At 39.0% G+C, this 18,395-nt stretch overlaps 2 protein-coding genes across 2 annotated transcripts; both read right to left on the reverse strand.

Annotated features, from left to right (window-relative positions):
• Nucleotides 1–8,622: 8,622 nt before the first annotated feature.
• Nucleotides 8,623–10,191, reverse strand: fabp4a (fatty acid binding protein 4a). The gene is made up of 4 exons (XM_034095167.2): nt 10,052–10,191; nt 9,698–9,873; nt 9,515–9,616; nt 8,623–8,899 (listed from the first exon to the last, which is right to left on the reverse strand). Exons 1-4 carry the CDS (start codon nt 10,122–10,124, stop codon nt 8,846–8,848), a joined length of 405 nt encoding a protein of 134 aa, XP_033951058.1. The 5' UTR covers nt 10,125–10,191; the 3' UTR covers nt 8,623–8,845.
• A 1,322-nt stretch (nt 10,192–11,513) lies between these two features.
• On the reverse strand, nt 11,514–16,205 carry mrpl53 (mitochondrial ribosomal protein L53). The gene is made up of 3 exons (XM_034094007.2): nt 16,073–16,205; nt 12,906–13,018; nt 11,514–11,713 (listed from the first exon to the last, which is right to left on the reverse strand). The coding sequence occupies exons 1-3, from the start codon at nt 16,165–16,167 to the stop codon at nt 11,592–11,594; spliced, it is 330 nt and encodes a 109-aa protein (XP_033949898.1). The 5' UTR covers nt 16,168–16,205; the 3' UTR covers nt 11,514–11,591.
• Nucleotides 16,206–18,395: the final 2,190 nt, after the last annotated feature.

Below are 18,395 nucleotides of genomic sequence, written 5' to 3' on the forward strand. Positions count from 1 at the left end.
GCTGTATGATTAATTTGTCATATTTTCCATCATAATGTACTCATCATTTAAAAAAAAAAAATTGCAACAGGGGGGCCCCCGCCAGAGGATAATGCTATATGGGGGTCCTTGGCATGGCAAAGTTTGGGAACCCCTGGTTTAGGTAATGATGTAGGACACGCTTTAATGAGAGCAACATGCCATAGTCAAGAATTTGTCATTTATAATCGCATGCTTCAAGTAGTTTTACAGTCTCAAATAGGATTCATCACATTAAGTCATTGATTTCATGGAGGGATCAACGAGTCTATAATGTTCACACAGTTGTCGCTTTACTACAATTTAAGCTTGTACTTGAAAAGTATGTCTGTATGTGAGAGGAACAAAGTACTGAGAGGAAAAACGACTTCATTTGCTGAGACAGCAGAGGGAAGTCCATGCTACCTTTGGCCCAGAGAGGAGAATCATTTCTCTGAGATTTTGTAACTTTGTCTCATATGAGTAACATTGAGAACTAATTAAGTGAATTATGTCTGCTTCCCTGGAGCCCTGACAGGAACACCCAAGGGGAGACTGGGAGTACAACGGCTCTCCCACCAGCTCCTGCTTCCAGCAAATTCCCCTCATCCCCCTCCTCGTCTCCTTATCCTTCACCTAATTCTCTTTATTTCCTGCCGCTTCAACGTCTAAGCACATGTTCAACTTTCCCCTGCTGGCACACTGTGGTGAGAGGTGAGAGGTGAGAGGGTTGTTCATGAAACAGTACCAACCCTGCTCTTTCTTAGAAATCTGTGCTTCTTTCCCTCCACCTTAATGATATATATTTATAAAATGTTTGGCGCCTCAATTCTTTAGCCATTCCACTGAGAATAATCTATTCACTCTGCAGTTACACTCAGCTGTACAGTGCGTTTTAGAGTCTTTCAGCTCATTGTTTTGGTTTTATGACCCCAGTATTTAATATTTCCTTTCATGGCTAAATAGCCAGATACAATCCCCAATAGACAGTGAGACAAAAACACTGCTGAGAGGACAGGACTTATAATTGTTAAAAGGATACAAACACTACTTCAAATCGATGCTAATGTTGCTCCATGTCTGCTCACATAGGGACACATATCAACTTCATAAGATGACCAAATATTGTGTTCGTTTAAGCCACAAAAACACAAGCGCTTACATTTTTCGACTTCCTGCTTATATTTTGCCAATGTATCTTCTATTACATCTTTGGTTAAGATATTGATTGATATTTCCCTTTTACCACAGTGCTATTTATAATACTAATGCAAGATATGTGAGGATGATATTGAACGTTGATTTGTGTTGTATATTGGCAGAGTAAGTGTAGTTTAAGAGTTTCTTTAATGACATTTTCTTTTTGCTGAATTTGGAGCAAGAAAAGCTGTTTTGAAAACCTTTTCCGGCTGACCAAAAAATTAGTTATGTCTAAAGCCAGTGCAATCCATCTCCCCAGCACCATCTCTTATTTCACTACACACTGGTGTCAGGATCTTGTCTTTTAATAGTCACATGCTCCACTTTCCCTTCTGCTTTTTCTCAATCAAAAATGCCTGACAAGACAAAGAGCTAATAAAGGAGTGGATCCACAGAGGGTACATGTTTGTGTAACGTGCAGCTGTGCATCACAGGGAAGGCAGCTGAGTTCTTACTCTGCGAGTTTCACACGGACGACGTCCACTCAAACAGCTGTAAACCCATAGACCTCAGATTTATGGTTATACAGTTTAACCAAGAAAATCTCTCCTGTCCCATAAATACTTATAGCCTTGGCTGCTTCAAAGTTTTTATTGGAGTGCTGTATACACTGGGAAACACATGACAATCCATATGCTCGTTGGCATTAGATAGTTTACATTTGAATAAATCTCACAGGCTCAGAGAAGTTTGCTGTTGGGTTTATTCTTCTAAAGGCCTGTTGACAAGCCACTTGTAAAAAGGTCGGCCTGTGACTAATGGCTTCCGTTTTGCTTGGCCCTATCTGAGGCTTGGTTTATCTCCCCGGTGCATTGTGGGGAAGTGCCTGTTGCCTACAGCATGTCTCAAAGCGTCCATCAGGCCAACTTTCCTGATGGCCTATTGTCTTTTTCAGTAAAAGTTTCCATCGCCAAGTCCTGTCTGCACATATTGGATGACAAGATTCAATTTGTAAACAAGCAGCAGTGACATGCTTTATTACAGTTTTAACGTATACCATTCCCTTAACGCTCTGTGGCTAAAGCAAGATATGACATTTGGATTTAAAATAGAGGCTTTTGACAGTCCAACTTTGCCTGCAGGTTGGACCCTATCAAACAAGGCGTATATGTAACTGGAATACATCCTCAAAAGAACCGACAAATATACACAAAATAATACGCTGGATTGTTTACATGTTATTATTATAATATTACGTGACATAAACATTTCATTATCACAGTTATCACCAATACCAGTGTATCGCGACACCCCCAGTTCAGAGGTATAATTTCTCATGTGTCTAAACCTTCTCTGCCTCTGTTTGCAGTTAAGTTGCTTGATAAACCATTGAACCCAGGGCAGACAAACAACTTAGTCTGACCTTTAAAATACCAACTCCATTTAGCCTTACCACTTACAACAGAAGGTCAGTGTGTCTGCGTGTGTGTGCATGTGTGTAGATATGTATGGTATATAAACCATAACAAAGCCTTACTTTTTCTCTAGTCTATCCATTTCGATTCTTTGCTCTGTGTTTACTATCAGGCAGTCTGCTGTATTGTTGGCCGGGGTGAATGGTTCATCACGTGGGATTACAATCTTCAGACAATAATGACTGAAACCACGTCTTTAGTTGGTCATGGAAAATCAGTAAGTACGTTTTTAACATCAACGTTTTTGAAACACCCCAAGACGATTTTCAATTGTAAGGTTAATCTCATTTGCGTTTCATGTTTTGATTATAATGATAAAATGTATAATTCCTGTAAATCAACATATCAAGAAATCGCATTAATGCACAGCCAAATTACTTTTCTAATCTGCAACTTCATTTGGGCCGAACGTGCATCCACCTCTCACAGTTACACGGATTTGACTCTTTAGTGTCTTTAGAGTTTGTTTCGCTCACAGAAGTTCCGTTCACGCTCTTCATGCTGTGTCCATAAAATAAACCGCTCTACATGGAACTGAGTCGCAGAGTTCTTCCTGAGGGTTGAACACAAAGAATGCTTGAGGTGAAAAAACACTCAATCTACAATATGTTACTACCCATCTGGTTTCATACAGACACACATTCAAGCTTGAGAATGCACACACACTGATTTCACCCCATTCCTCACTCAGCCAATCACCATAAACCCGTGCAGATTAAAGATCACATGTCCTGTCACACTGTGGTCATTCGAAACAGTGGATAAGCCCAACACTTGTGGCCTTTCAGAACAGAAAACGTACTTACTGACTTTGTATTGTCTGAGATATTTATCTGCTGTTGAACAGAAATGCACATGGACTGAAAGCAGACAGGTAAACATGCTTTAACATGATTAGTGCAGAGTTGTAGTTGCAGTGCTCTCTTGGGAAAAGCCATTGTTTTGGCTCTGGTTTGTATAGCCTCACTTTAAAGATTTCCACCATCCTTCCTCTGAGCTATACAATCACTTGCAAGGTCTAAGCTTAGCTTTGACAGGAACTCCTGCCGCGAAGGCTTGATAAACACTGATTATTTATGCTGTCCTCAAAGGCAATGCTCTATGTCCTCATCCACACACCCCTTCTACTAGCCAATAGTTTGCGAGCTTTACTAGGAATAACATTTCAGGAATATTCATCCTCAATCTTGAGATCCATTGAGTTGAGGTAAAGGTTTTAAGCAAAGCAATCCCAAAAATCTTTATCTCAGCCTGTGACCTCTGACCTCTCTGTGCGGGGGCCAAAGAGAAAAGAGAAGTGAACATTTGTCCTTGTCTGTTACACTCTGCTCTGATACAAATGCAATAGAAAAATACTAATTGTGTCCATCAGATGCAGAACCAGGCACAAATGACTGCTAGTGTGTGAAAGAAGTGTACAAAAACAAGTAATTGCTAATTCGAAAAAAGTGTTGATCTGATCAAAGGTCTACACTGCTTTCTTGGATCCAAAACAGAGACCCTCTTCTGGAATCCCAGATATGTCTCTCGTTGTGTTTTGGGGAGATAGAACAGAATGCGTCTGTGCGACCAGAGAGCACACATCTTTCAAAACATCCACAGACGTGTTGATGAAATCAGAGTTAGCTCTTAAGTAAAACTGGATTGCGAGGTAAAGGGGAAAGAAAGCGTGTTGCTTGGCAACCGGGCTCCCCGACAGTTCTTTGGGGCCTCAACTGACATAGTTCTACCCAGCTGTTTGGTTGCCCTTGGAGACTGATCTCAGGTCAGCATCGGTCCTGTGGAGAGGATTGAGGTGAACCTGATGTATGCTCAATGTTTAAGTGAATGGGGACGTATGTACTTCACAGATATCCCTCCCACAGTCTGTGAGATGTTTCTAGGTGGGGGTTGATCCCAAGGTCTTCTCCACCCTCTAAGTGGAAAAACACATGGGAGTTGGATTTTCGGCCGTGTTGTTTTGAAATTTCCCTGACAGTTTTTCAGACTCAACATTAAGATCCCATGAGAAAGCTGTCAAGTTGTTGCAAGTTAAAGTCCAAACCTTTTTTTGTGTGTCATCACTGTTTGCAGACATACAAAAGAAAAAGAAAACAAAGACATCTCTCTCAATCATAATTTATGACCCACTGTCTGTATCTGCATAGGAATCATAGCGGCCAACTTCTTGAGTTGGCTTTCACCGACTGCCGAGCTCCACAACCCTAGTTGAACCAGGGAGGAGGGGCCAACTTTTAATACTATGATTATAAACCACAATGCAAATCCAACTTACTGTGTTTTTATAGTAGAGTTTTTGGGTGTTTGTTTTTGGCTTTGGCTGTTAAGTAAAATGGTTGAGAAAAAGCACAACAGCTGTTCAGATCGTTAATGTTTTAAGGTCGAAAGAAATATTGGAATTTTGACTTTTTCCCGATGTATTGAAAAACTCCCTATCTTGCTAACTGCATCATTGAATAACCTATGTGTCTCATCATGTAAGGAAATTATCTCTCACATTTTAAAACTCTGTCTTAATCCCCTAATTTCCTGAGATAGAAACAGGTCCCTGACTCCTGTTTTTTCTTTAAATGATGTTTGTTAAACAATCCCACATTTGGTTCAGTCCTTTATAGAAATTATTGTGACTGAAAATACTGTACATACCGCCCGAGACACAGTAGTCTACACATAAGTTCCTACTCATCGTGCCGCAACCCTTCATCCCTGATTTAAATAAAGAGCGAAAGAGATTGAACGCATCAAACAATGGAAGCAGTTATTCCTGAAGCCATGCCAAATAAAATAAATAAACAAAGTAAATCAAGATCTTGACTGAAATAACAAATACATTTTCCTTAGATTGTATCACTAGAATGCATTTCTAAAGGAAAGTTATATTAAGTTGTGGTGTTGACAAAATGCTCATACATTATGTGTTGTCATCCCTGTTGATCCACTTATACATGAAAGGTGTTGACCTTAACCCTAACCCTTTGACAGAGTTTAAGTTAAGGACAAGCAGAAGACAAGCAGAGGAAGGGTGTCAACGCTGCAGCTCAAGTGGAGCTTTCCAGATGTTTTGCAAAGGATGTGAGTTAATTCTTCTATAGTCTGAGACAATCTTTCCTGACACAAAACAACCCCAGTGTCAACAAGATACCTTTGTCTATCAGGCATGAGAACACACAGACACACATACTCAAACGTATGCAGACAAAAAGTACTTTCTTGGGGGAATGCAGTAGTACATTGTATGAGAAGTGTGAGTTACTTTCAGCCTGAACATATACACAAATGTATTCATATACCTGTTTTGTTGTATATAACTTTACAATAAATGTTTGGGAAGTTTATATTGGCTTTCAGCTGTCTTTCTCTTCCAGCTAACTCTCAGCAGGCTTCTCACTATCACGCTCCTTCCTGAACTGTTTCCTTGCTCCCGCCAACTAAGGACAGCGGAGGAAGATCGAGACCTTTCCTCTCCAGAGGAATACCTCGCCTTCTATCCTGTTTGGCCTTAAGCTAGGCGAGTATTATTTCACATGTTTGGAGCAAACCTCTGACTGTAAATGTCTATAGGTCGATGCTTTTTATACTGACCCCTATTTATTGAAATATTGAAGATGCATCTTGTGGAAAAACTATACTTCAGAATGTTATATTTGGATCTGAAATCTGATATTTCCACCAGTTGTCTAGAAGTTTAAAGCTCCATCAATTAAGAAACAACATGGAGCATCAAATCAAGATGGAGGAGATAAAACAAGGAGGAGGAGATCTGTCGGATTCCCCGCAGTTATCTAAACAAAGTGACGGAGATGCCTGCGGATCACAAGCACTGCACCTGTAAGTCAATCCGTAGCAGATGTGATCTTTTCCCTTTTGCTGTGGGAACATGATCAGGTTTTCAGAGTCGTTTATAAAGCACAATACAAGAAGAAGCTCTTCAAATGAATTTAAACATCATTAAATCATGGATTTCAGAGTGTTCACAGTATGTATGGAAGCAAGTCAACAAGTATCAGGGCTAACTATCAATGTTTTTTTCAAATAATTGTGTATGTATCAAATGCTAGTTGACACAAAATCGAAAACATATAGAAAATATAATGGGACCAGATGGCACAATGCTTGTGGTACTCAAAGCGCAACCAAAATACATTTGCAAAACTCAACGTCACTGAGTTCTCTGGAATCCTGACCCCGGTTCCTAAAGATAATCGACATGCCATGTTGTAAATGGTTACATGAGAGAAACATTTTTTTTTTATACCGAACTAAACCCCCAACCGTTTCACCCGGCAGAAGGAAACGTGCATCTACTCTTAGAGTCTCATTCAAGGCTCTGCAAGATGATTCATGGTCCAGCAAACACACAAGCATTGTCTTATATTTCCTTTTAATGACCTTCACCATGGTTCCATATCCTCATGTCGCACTAAGACAAAAATGATTCCCATTTTACGATGTTTTGAGAGTTTGTGGCATGTTCATGTATTTCCCAAGTTATGTGCACACACTGCATTACATGGTAGATGGCAGCCTCATCATGTTTGAAAGATCTACAAACCAACCAAAACTCCTTTACTAGAACGGTACCTGAGCCCAGATGTTCTGTATGTAAGTAGTTATTTTACAAAACAATATCTTGTATAGGGATATACGCACAATATCTTATTAACGGATTCTGTCATATTTCCTCTACATGAAACTGCTGCAAGGGATAAGATATTGTACTTGTTGTGCTACAAAGTTCCCAAATTAAATAGAGATTAAATTACATAAAAGCCAATGAACACAGTGAACCTGGGGCTTTTGGACCACTAGGGAACTGAGTTAAGCGTTAAAGGAAATTGCACTTGAACATTATATTCCCATATAGTAGCCGATTAACACTTCAACAAATCAACTGTAAAACGTTAAATAAATAAATAACATTTTAAAAAACGGGTGAAAAATACGAGGACGCACATGATTTATGAGGTGCTTTACAGTCTATTGCATACATTAATATAAGGCATTTTTACTACCAGATTACCAAGTTTAATGTTCAAGAAAAGGTTACAAAAAAACATTGAACCTGGGGATTTTGGGGCCACTAGGGAGCAGCGTTAAGTGTTAAAGGAAATTGCACTAGAGGCTAAAAGGTTGAGAAACAAGTTAACAACTGGCACTTAAGATGTTGAAGTGTAATGTCTTTGAGACAGTAAAACATGGCCAATGACACACAAATACAACTTTGCTCTGTTGACCTCTGGTAGTTGTCCCCATGGCGGGGTATGTTCATTGACTTGGAACCGCTCCAAAAGTTCAAACACTGTGCGTCCCCTACTCCCATTGTCCACGTTGAAGGGAACAAGAGCGTTGGCTCACAATAGCACCTGTTTCAGCTGTTTTTGCCATTAGATCCAATCAGGGCTATCATCAGGGCAGTGTCCATCGGTTCTGGAACAATCCCCCCCCCTGTAAAACACAGAGACTTGAGCCGTGGCCAAAGGGTGGAGACGTCTAGGGACGACCCATAATGTGTTTTAGTTTCTCCATGTGCGCACAGCTGCCAGCATATGAGCAATGGGAAATGTTCGACCTCCTAAAAAGGAAGAGGGGATACATTTCCTCACTGACCTCTCTATGGAGAGCATGATGCTCTCGATACTTCTAAAAAAGGGTTCACATTCCTCAAGGAGCCCCGACCTTTAAATATGAGATGTTTTGGATCTTTTTGAAACTGACCAAAAAAAGGAAGCATGAAAGGATTGTACAAGCCAAAGTGGGAAAAGTGATGTGGAATAATCACAGTAATATTCACCGGGCATGGGAATAAACCATTAAAGTCAGGAAATCAGCTTGTCAGATTAGGCTCCCATTGGAGCACTTTTTTATGAAACATTCCTCAGCATGCCCTGATGATTGGAATGCTTTCAAGAATCTCATAATTGAATTTGGACGATAGGCTGTTCTATAAACAGCAGAGAACCTGACTTATACACAACCATCAGAAATTAACAATGAACTCACTGAGACGCAATTTTGAGAAATGTTCATTGATTTTTATTCAAATCACCACAACAATTCCAAATGAAACCAAATGTGTCATGTTGGAGAACAGAGGCACGGGTATTTATTTTGGCAAAAACAGTGAAGATAAAGAGTAAGAGCAAAACACGCCTTTACTTTAGTTTGGTATAACGCTCATTGAACTGAGCCTGTCATCCAGCAATGCATCCAACGAGTGGGCTGAAGGGAGCCAATCATGCCTCCATCACGTATGTCCTCACTGCGATCACATCACCCATAATGCATTTCTGTGGGAGAAAAAAGGGAGATCAGGTGTGGTCCGATGATCACAAAGAGGAGCAGTTGTGAAGAGGAATATGTTTTGAGTTAGAAGAAAAATATATGCTGCAGCTATCCAACTCTATACCATGTGTCTGTACACAGTTAAACAGTATATTCCCAAAGTGTGTCTGTGGTTATTTAAATGAATCTTTATCCTTTATAATATTGTCTTATTCCCCTGTAATAAAGCCTAACTGCACTCTTTCTATATAAATATAATATACACTTTATAGTATTCAATTGAATTGCCCCCCCTCTCTGTCACAGGATTTCCTGTAGTACAATAACATTGTAATTACTCTCAAATACATGTTTTCTCTTATTCTCAAGTGGATATGAACAATATATTCGTATATAGCACCACATTAACACTTTATAAACAAAATCAAAACATACAATCTTGATTAAATAAATACATAACATTATAACAACTATTAAATACTTGTGATCATGATTGATGAGGTACATTTACAGACTATTGCACGGATTTATAACGGAATTTTGTTGTGTAGATTTCTACCAGATTACCAAGTTTGATTTTCCATATGAAGTAGGCTAATGAGAAAAAAAATAACCCTTACCGCTACCAATTTCCCATCTTCGATCTCCCTCTCGATATTTGTCTCTTTGCCATCCCAGCTCTGTTTCTGCACAAGTTTGCCGTTCTCCAGAGTCACCACGGTCTGCAGGACACAAACAGAGACAAGCCGTTACCTCCAGCACAGACTCGGGCTGTGATTATTTTTCAAACCACATTAACTAACCTTGGTCTTCCTATCGTCTGCGGTCGTCTCTTCGAATGGCTCGTTTAGCTTGAACTTGATCTCAGTGGTTTTGAAAGTGCTCTGAGACTTCAAGCAAACAAACCCTTGATCGTCCACGCTCACTACCAAGTTGGGTTTGGTGCGATTCCCCACCTGCCGGGTCGCAAATCCCACACCTGCACAGCGGGAGGGCAAGATCAGAAACATGCATTAAAGATAACACACTGCAGGCTTAAAAAAAATACAACTATATAAAATATATCTGACATGTTTTGCATAAGTTACAGTTTATAGTTTAACAGCTGACACCCTGAAAGTGGTTTTCCATCATTTATCTTAAATATATTCTCCTACCGATTGCTTTCATGTAGTCATCAAAGTTATCGCTGGAAATCATCTTCCACGTCCCAACAAATTTCTCAACCATGTTTGCAGCTTCTGATATCCTCGACAATAACCAGTGAAGTGACTCTGGGTTCAACTCTCTTCCAGTGTGGGAATCGACTCCTTTTTAAAGGGCCAGACCGACATCAAATGACACAGAATGAGCCAATCACATCCTGCTACGTCACTTAATAGAGCGTTTCCAGCCCTTCTTGGTATAGCATGTGAAACCTCATGGGCTTTCTCATAAAAGGGTGTACAAAATTAAAAAGCTGAAACGTATTCATTTTTTTTAGTTACTTTAAATTCTGAGCTAAATGGGCACCTGTCACCACAAAAATCGAAATATATTGTCATTTCAATGAAGGATGCAAGAACATGTCCCCTCAGCCTTAATAATTTACACATTTTTATAATTGAAATGTAAGTTATTAAACTTGAAATTAATTTCCATGAGTTTGCTAAATGCGAGCTGCTGACAATCTACACCAACATCTATACATTAAAACGGATTATTACTTTCAGCTACAGACTTGGTTAAAACCATTCATTCCATAATAAATTAAAATAAATATTGTGGATTTAATTGCTTTACCCCATTAGCGTTTATTGATGGATTATTTGCATTTAAATGTAGCAAGTGGGATTCATTCATAACCTCGTAACCCATGACTGATCTGTAATGCATTAATACATTATTTACTATTGAAGTTACAACTACAGTAGTTACAACTTATAAAACATTTTATGGAGGACAACTAATTAGTGGGCACACACATTTTAGATGGCAGTGTCATAGAACCATCAGGACCATGTTTTTAGCTCTCAGAGGAACTGATAAAAAATACTTGTTACGTGAAAACTGTGAATGTCATAATTCATCCACAAAGAATAGCTAGTATGTTACATATGCTAATGGTACAGAGGGTGACAAGCAGAGGGGGCAGGTTTTCAGTTATCTGTGCCTGGGTTTTTTTTCTTTTCACTGGGGCTGCATTTAAATCTGTGCCAAATTACATTTAAGCCTGCTGTGTCAAAGGTTGGAGCTTGCATAATGTACTCTCAAACGCTGGAATGATCTCTTTTATCAGGAAAATGGCACATACGCAATGATACACCATGACTCTGCACTGATCACAGCACATTTTTTAGCAGGTAAAGCATTTCAATCGATGTCTTTAATATCAAAAATAAGCATAGCTGATGGGGATAATGTCAAATATGTTCTCTTGAGAAGAAGGTGCAGTACTTTTTTTAAATTTCATAGCAGTGAATTTGATTATGTCCGCATAGAGGATCAAGAATTTGATGCTTAGATGGTGGAGGAACTTGGAATCATAAGAGGAAGAGGAGTGACTCAGTATCATGCCTGTCCATCACATTACATCAGTGTAGTGTCAGTAAATCAAAGGTCAAACCACAACAGAACAAACACATTTATATGAAATACTTTAATATTTAACATCCAGGAATATACAAAGATCACAGTTAAATTCAACACATATCATTATTATTTCTTTGCTGCTGCGAGTTTTGCCTGTAGTTCCTTGGCTGCGCACATCGACTGAAATGCACTCAGCATCTCGCTGCAGTTCAGCTTCGCTCCCTTCAACATCAGCTTATCTCCGTCCACTGTAGTAGAGAGAGACAAAGACACATTTAAATGACCCATAATGACACATTTACAAATCTCTCTGTATAAGGAGTAAAAAAGGTGAAAATGTAACTGAGCAGAAGTCGAGTAACACACAATGGGCAACATCCGCACACAGTCCTGCTGACCTATGGCAGACATTTTGACTTTTGACAAGTACTTGACTCATTGTGTGTGAGTAATATCATGTAGTAACAACATCAGCAGGAAATTCCAAGACTAAAACACACACTTAGCTGTAGGCGCTGTGCTGTATGTGCTGAGCTGTAGTTACAATGACGATACACCCTGACTTTTAAAAAACATCCACCAGGAGACCACAACAAATATGTCTCTTTAAATGTTCAGATTTACTTTGAAAAAGAGATTGTTAATATCAATGGGACTCTCCTAACTTTATAAAAGTTAAATACATTTTAAAAACCTCAGTGTTTTTTTACTGGGTAAAGTTCATTTATTTAAAGATCACCTCTCCACAATAACCTAGTTCAAATATTTTCTAAGAGCCCACCCACCCACTATAACTTCAAATCAAGTAACATTTTTGTCTTCAAGCACTACCTCAAGTCAACTTCTTATGTAGAGTAATCCTACAGTTTCTGTAGTGTCTTCTAACTACTTGAAGTAGTAAAGTACATTAAGTATTTAACCGTGCAACACGTATATGACATTACTATATTACACTGTACATTTTGAGTAATTAACTATTTGTATGCCTTAATTATTGTTGTAAATATTATGAAACTACAGTAAATAATTTAATAAGAAACATGTTTATTGTTGTTGTAGTTATATGAGCATGTTTTAATTCTTCTTGTTATTCTTTATATATTTAATTGTATTCTAAAATACAGCAACTGTTAGTAAATCTAATTTCCCCATGGGGATAAATACAGTGTTTCTGATTCAGAGAAAATGCAATTCAAAAGAACGCTAATTTTTTCCAATAATAAATCTAATTCAAACAAATGTCATTTAATTTTTCTCCATCATTTCCATAATGCAAGTAAAACAATGAGCCTATATGTCTCTACACATCTTTCGTGAATTAAACAATGCCTGGAATATGTACGGCAAATGCAAAACTCAACAGCCAAAACAACACTGCTTCATAGAACCACACCATTACATATATTGTCCCACACATGAAGGCAGGCAGGTAATACTCACAGTAAGTGATTTCCACTCCAGGTTCAGACCTGTCATGCTTCACTGTGGAGATCACCTCACAGTTCAAGTTGGTAGCTCGGACCTTATGTGAGCTCATCACGGACAGAAACATCCTGCAGGACAGACCAGCATATCTCAGATTAATTATCCAATAATACAGTAGTGATAGAAAGTACTTAATACATTTATAATGTACAATTTGAAGTTCTTGTATCCAACTTTCCATTTTGTTCTACTTTGCACTTCAACACAAAGTGCCTTTTTCTACAATGTAATATTGCCACATACTTACATTTCTGAATGTTTTGTCCTCTACCACATTACAGATTATAGACACACTTGTTAATTACATGTGGCTTACATGTATGAGTAAAACACCATTCACCAATACCAACATTGCTGAATAATGGCCTTACACACACCCCAACCGTCACAGACGATGTTACTTATTTAGCTTGAATAGGCCCCATCGCATGACCCCGTTGGAGCAGGGTGAAACATATTTGTTCCTTGCACCAGCCACATTGCTAGTGAATGTTTCAAATGTAATGAGCCACTCAGTAGATTTTTCAACCAACATTTCCCATATACATTTGACCACCACCACCACCATTTGGCTGGTGTTGATTTGTTCCTGTGTGGGAGTGTGCAGACTGACATCAAGGGAGGGGTGCACATTTATTATTTGTATTGGTTGGTGAAGTTTGGTCATCTCCTAAAATTCAAACATTGCTTAGCTAAAGGTTATCATGGGAAGTCTGATCAGTCAGAATAAGTTGAAAAAACATCGCCTCTAAACACATGCAAAGGTGTTTTCAGTTATTCTGGATTAATACACCTCTGCTCAGAGTTAAGGTAAACCCAAGCATTGATGGGTCACAGCTCTATTTCTACCAATACAAATGCAAAAGGTGTAATTAGTCCCGCCTTCAAATGGGAAACAAATGCAATAGGAAACTCAGGAAGATGCCAATCAATTAATTTATACCAGGGGTGCCCAACCAGTCGATCGCGAGATGCGTCTAAAAATAGAACAACAATATTCATTTTTATCGTTAATGTCCTATAACATAATCTTCCTGTACCAGAATAATGCACTTGAACGCATCAAAGCTTTGTGATTGGCCGGCGTGACCCCATGTGTCGGGGCGTGGCTGGTGGGCACTATTTCGCTGACGTTGTCCGTGTCAACAGGAGTGACAGCCCAAAATATATAATTTTCACTCCGAGTGGGAGGATGATTATTTGTGTATCTATTCCAATTCAAAGTCCATCTGTCTCATCTGCAATGCGAGCGTGGCTTTATAGAATAAGGGTAATTTAGGAGCGGCATTTCAAAACAGTGCACAAACGCTACGAGACGGAATTCCCTCCTAATTCTGCCCTACGCTCCCAAAAGGTGAGGGACCTGAAAGGACAGCTCACAGCAGTCCATTTTCACCAGGCCCAACAACAAGAGCAAGGCTGCTACCATAGCATCTTATCGTGTCAGTCACGTTCTTGCGAAACACATGACGTCTTTCTAAAGGCCCTGACACACCAACCCGATTTTGGGAGTCAGAGGCCGTCAGAGGCTGTCGGGCATTCGCGGCGCCGTAGTCAGGTTGGTGTGTCCCGCACCGTCGACCGTGACACGCCTTATTTGGACTGCCAGACCAAATAATCACTCTGATTGGCTGTTCAGCTAGCAAATCAGTGCATGAGAAGCGAAGCGGAAGTGAGGGACGTAAACAAACGATTTAAGAAGGCACACACAGACTGCTATTCATTTTCATCTCATCATGGCGATCTGGAATGATGCAAACGAAGACCTGCTCATCACCTTGATCCAGGAGAGGCCAGCTCTGTATGATATTACGGAGAAAAGATACTCTTCTTCTTCTCTGTCTTCCGGTTGTTGCCTCTTTTGAATGACGAATACACACTACCGCCGCCTGCTGGTAAGGAGAGTTATTGCCACTCATGCACTGAAGTCGGTGCGGTGTGTTCCCGTGCGACACATGGCCAAAACGCAGGAGAACACGGCCAGGCAACAGCCGACTTCAGCGTCGGCTAGTCCTCTGGTGACTGCTTGGTGTGTCAGGGCCTTAAGACGGCGAAGTTGTGAAAGAAGCATTCCTGGAGGCTGCCGACGCGCTTTTGGGGGACAGTAAAAATAACAGTAGCATTTCAACAGGTTTTTGATATAATAAAAACTCAAGTTAGATACCGTTATTAATCAGCTGTAAGTTTTAGTTTGTTTGAACTTATTCATTATAATTATTGTACAAAATGGTATAAGAATGCAAACATTAAGATCTGTTCTGTTTAAATTGATTATAGTCTATTATTAATTCAGGTTAAGAAACTAGTGTTGCTTGCATCCTATTTTAAAAAAGGCATTTCTTTTTATATTCTACTAAAATGCAAAAAAAAGGGTTTGATTCTATTAATATTGCACTTTGGCAGCAGATTCCGGTGTAGCTTCAGATCTGATTTGTCTTATTAGTAAGCCTAATTTATACTTTTGTAGCAACACTATTTTTATATAATGGCACAAAATATGACTCATTGTGTGTGAGTAATATTAATCGTACAAAGGTCAGTTTTATTCAAGTAGAAGTGTGTATTTACCTGGTAGTAGGCTGTCAGTAATGGCTACGCCTCTCTATTTGGACTGGTAGATCTCGGCAGACTGGCAACTTTAAAAGTAGCTCTCGGTTCAAAAAAGGTTGGGCACCCCTGATCTATACACGCACACAGTCCTAAAAACATGTCTAGTCAACCAGATTAACTGAAAAATTAAAGGCATTTAGACTAACTCATACTATGTAATTTAGTTTTGACGGATAAGTATAAAACAGTTTTAGCTGAACTATAATAAAAGTAAATAATTGAAATTGTAGCTAGGGTAACGTGCAGTGGGAAAACTAGGAAATCCTTATGTCGTTCGTATTTAACTTTGTACCCACACGCCACACAATCTCATTCAAGCATTCTTGTTTGACAAGAACACGTTTTAAACTAAATAAAATGTGTCCTAAAGACTAAACTATAATCATATCTTCTGGTGGTGACTGCTGTCTGAACAGACAGTCGCCTCATTGTCAAATTACGGCTTTAAACCACAGTGCAGTCACACAAAAAGACCCTACGACACAACGAGACATTTAACAAACAACTCTTACCGTGTTGACCCGACATTTGATTCAAATGGACAAAACTGGACTGTTATGTTCTTCACAGCTTTCAACACCACGGTCAATTTACTGGAAGCCGCCATGTTTTCTGTTGTGTGACCTCTGACCTCAGCAGAGGTTGGTGCTGCTGACCTCTGTCGCTAGAGGGCGCAAGAGGATAAATAACTCACCAGTGTGACATAGTTTACTGAGAATTCATACAAAAAGGGTACACAAATGACACACATAGACATAAATAAGCTATACAGGCCAAATAAATGTAGGAATATGTGATCATATTGATGATTTTGGGTTTAAAATGAATGCCTGTTCATCAGTTGAATTGTCAGTTTTTTTATGAATTTGAATCTCAATCTCATATTAAATGTTTTGCTTTCATACAATCCTTCAAAGATATTTGGCCACATTTGATATGCATCTTGTACTTGCTCTTTGAAAGTCGGTGTATAATATACACCATTATGTGAAGGGAGGTGGGAAATGTATGGATTGTAATTCTGCACCCCTAAAGTGTAAATGCATTTCCAACACGGGGTCTAGACAAGGTGTTGTTACAGTCAATTCAGAACCAAATATTTAACTTCACAACATTTATCTGATAACTTAAGTCAAATTCCTGTTTTAGATAAGTGGTACAACATATTATCAAAAAATCAATTATAATATATCATTAAGACTTTATTGATTCTCAGGGATAGTTAAAGTGATGAACACATTAATGTTTCAATAGTTATAATCCAATAATATAATATTGTTATATTAAAGCAGGACATTGTGCAGAATAAGTACTTTATCTTTGATACTATTGTAATTATTTTGGTACTTTTACTGAAGTAAAAGTTAGAAAAAAGTACTTTTATTGAAACACAGTTCATATACAGTACCTCGTTTACTTAGAAAATCTGATTAGCCTGTTTATTTCCCCGCCAGAGCACTTAAGCACTTAATAATAGTTTAATAACACACGTGTAGATTAAAAGCCTTTGTGTGCTGACAGTATGTAAACAGCTCCATCTCGTTCGCAACCACATGACAAAGCTCATTATCAAACTCACAGGGAAACTGACTTTGGCACCTTCCTGCAAACATCTGACAAACGATGTCACAAAGAAGAATTATGTTAAAAGAAAACAAGTGGGGGTCTGTCACTGCACTAAGTCAATTAAGGAGGTGCTGCTCTCCAAATAGACAATCAAACAGACACTTTTCATAATCAAATAGACAGGCAAGACGGAAATGCTCGGCCACTAATGCTGCTTCCTGCACTCTGCAGATGAAAAGAGGTCAAAAGCCTGACAGGGTATAAAAAACATGTCGGAAATGTTAATGCTTTAAATTCTGAATGTGTTGGCACTTAAGTCAAATGTAATCATGGCATGAATTGTTTCTAAAAAATAAATGAGCGTGTGTGTAATGTGGGAGTTTGCTGCATGACATCAAAACAACAATTTGTCATTTTCTCAAGGGAAGGTTGTCACATCAGACGTTTCACAGTGAAGACTATAATGTGTGTATTTCATGTCAGCATGAATAAATACATACATGAAGTAAGTTCAGTATATTTTCTGAATAAACCAATTAAGTTTGGTCAGAAGTGGTCAAGTTTAAAGTTGAAATACACTTCACACTCTCCCCTAATCTGCCCATTTGGTAAAAAAACACATTTTTACGCTAGATTTACACTTCCTTCCTCTCTCTTCAGTATAGCTGGGTATTTATAGCCACTCTGTTTTCAGGGCGTGTGCAGAACAAATGTGTTATTCTCAGATCAGCCCACCCCAGTTAGTTCGATTTATCCTAACTTCAACACGCCTCCAGTCTCTTTCCTGAGCGGCCGACAGTCCGACGCAGCGTCTGACAGTTGGACAGTGGCGGCACGGGCCTCTAAATTTAGACATAAAGCTTCTGAGTGGCAAAAGCATTTCCTATACACTCCCCACACCCAACACACAGATACACAGTCACACTTATGATGTAGTTGTGCTGTAAGTACAGCAGTCAGAAAGTAGGGGAAAGAGCGCTCAGGAACAATGAATGCTCAAGGGGATGTTTGACCGCAAAGAAAATAGAGGTATTGTCTTGGTGCAGCATTTCATTTATCAAGTTCTCTGCCTGAGTACAAAAATAACTCAAAAAATGTCCTTTTCATTTTAATGATCCTACAAGGAGGCACTAGTGTTTTTTTTTTAAAACTGTGCTGTTTAATGCTGCTGGACTCTGTCATTGTTACTTCTACTAAATGGTGTATGTCATTATTAAGTGTCATATAACATGATGATGTTATGTCTCACAAAGAGGTCATATACCCTCT

The sequence above is a fragment of the Pseudochaenichthys georgianus genome, chromosome 11 (assembly GCF_902827115.2).
Source record: "Pseudochaenichthys georgianus chromosome 11, fPseGeo1.2, whole genome shotgun sequence".
NCBI classification, from domain to species: domain Eukaryota; kingdom Metazoa; phylum Chordata; class Actinopteri; order Perciformes; family Channichthyidae; genus Pseudochaenichthys; species Pseudochaenichthys georgianus.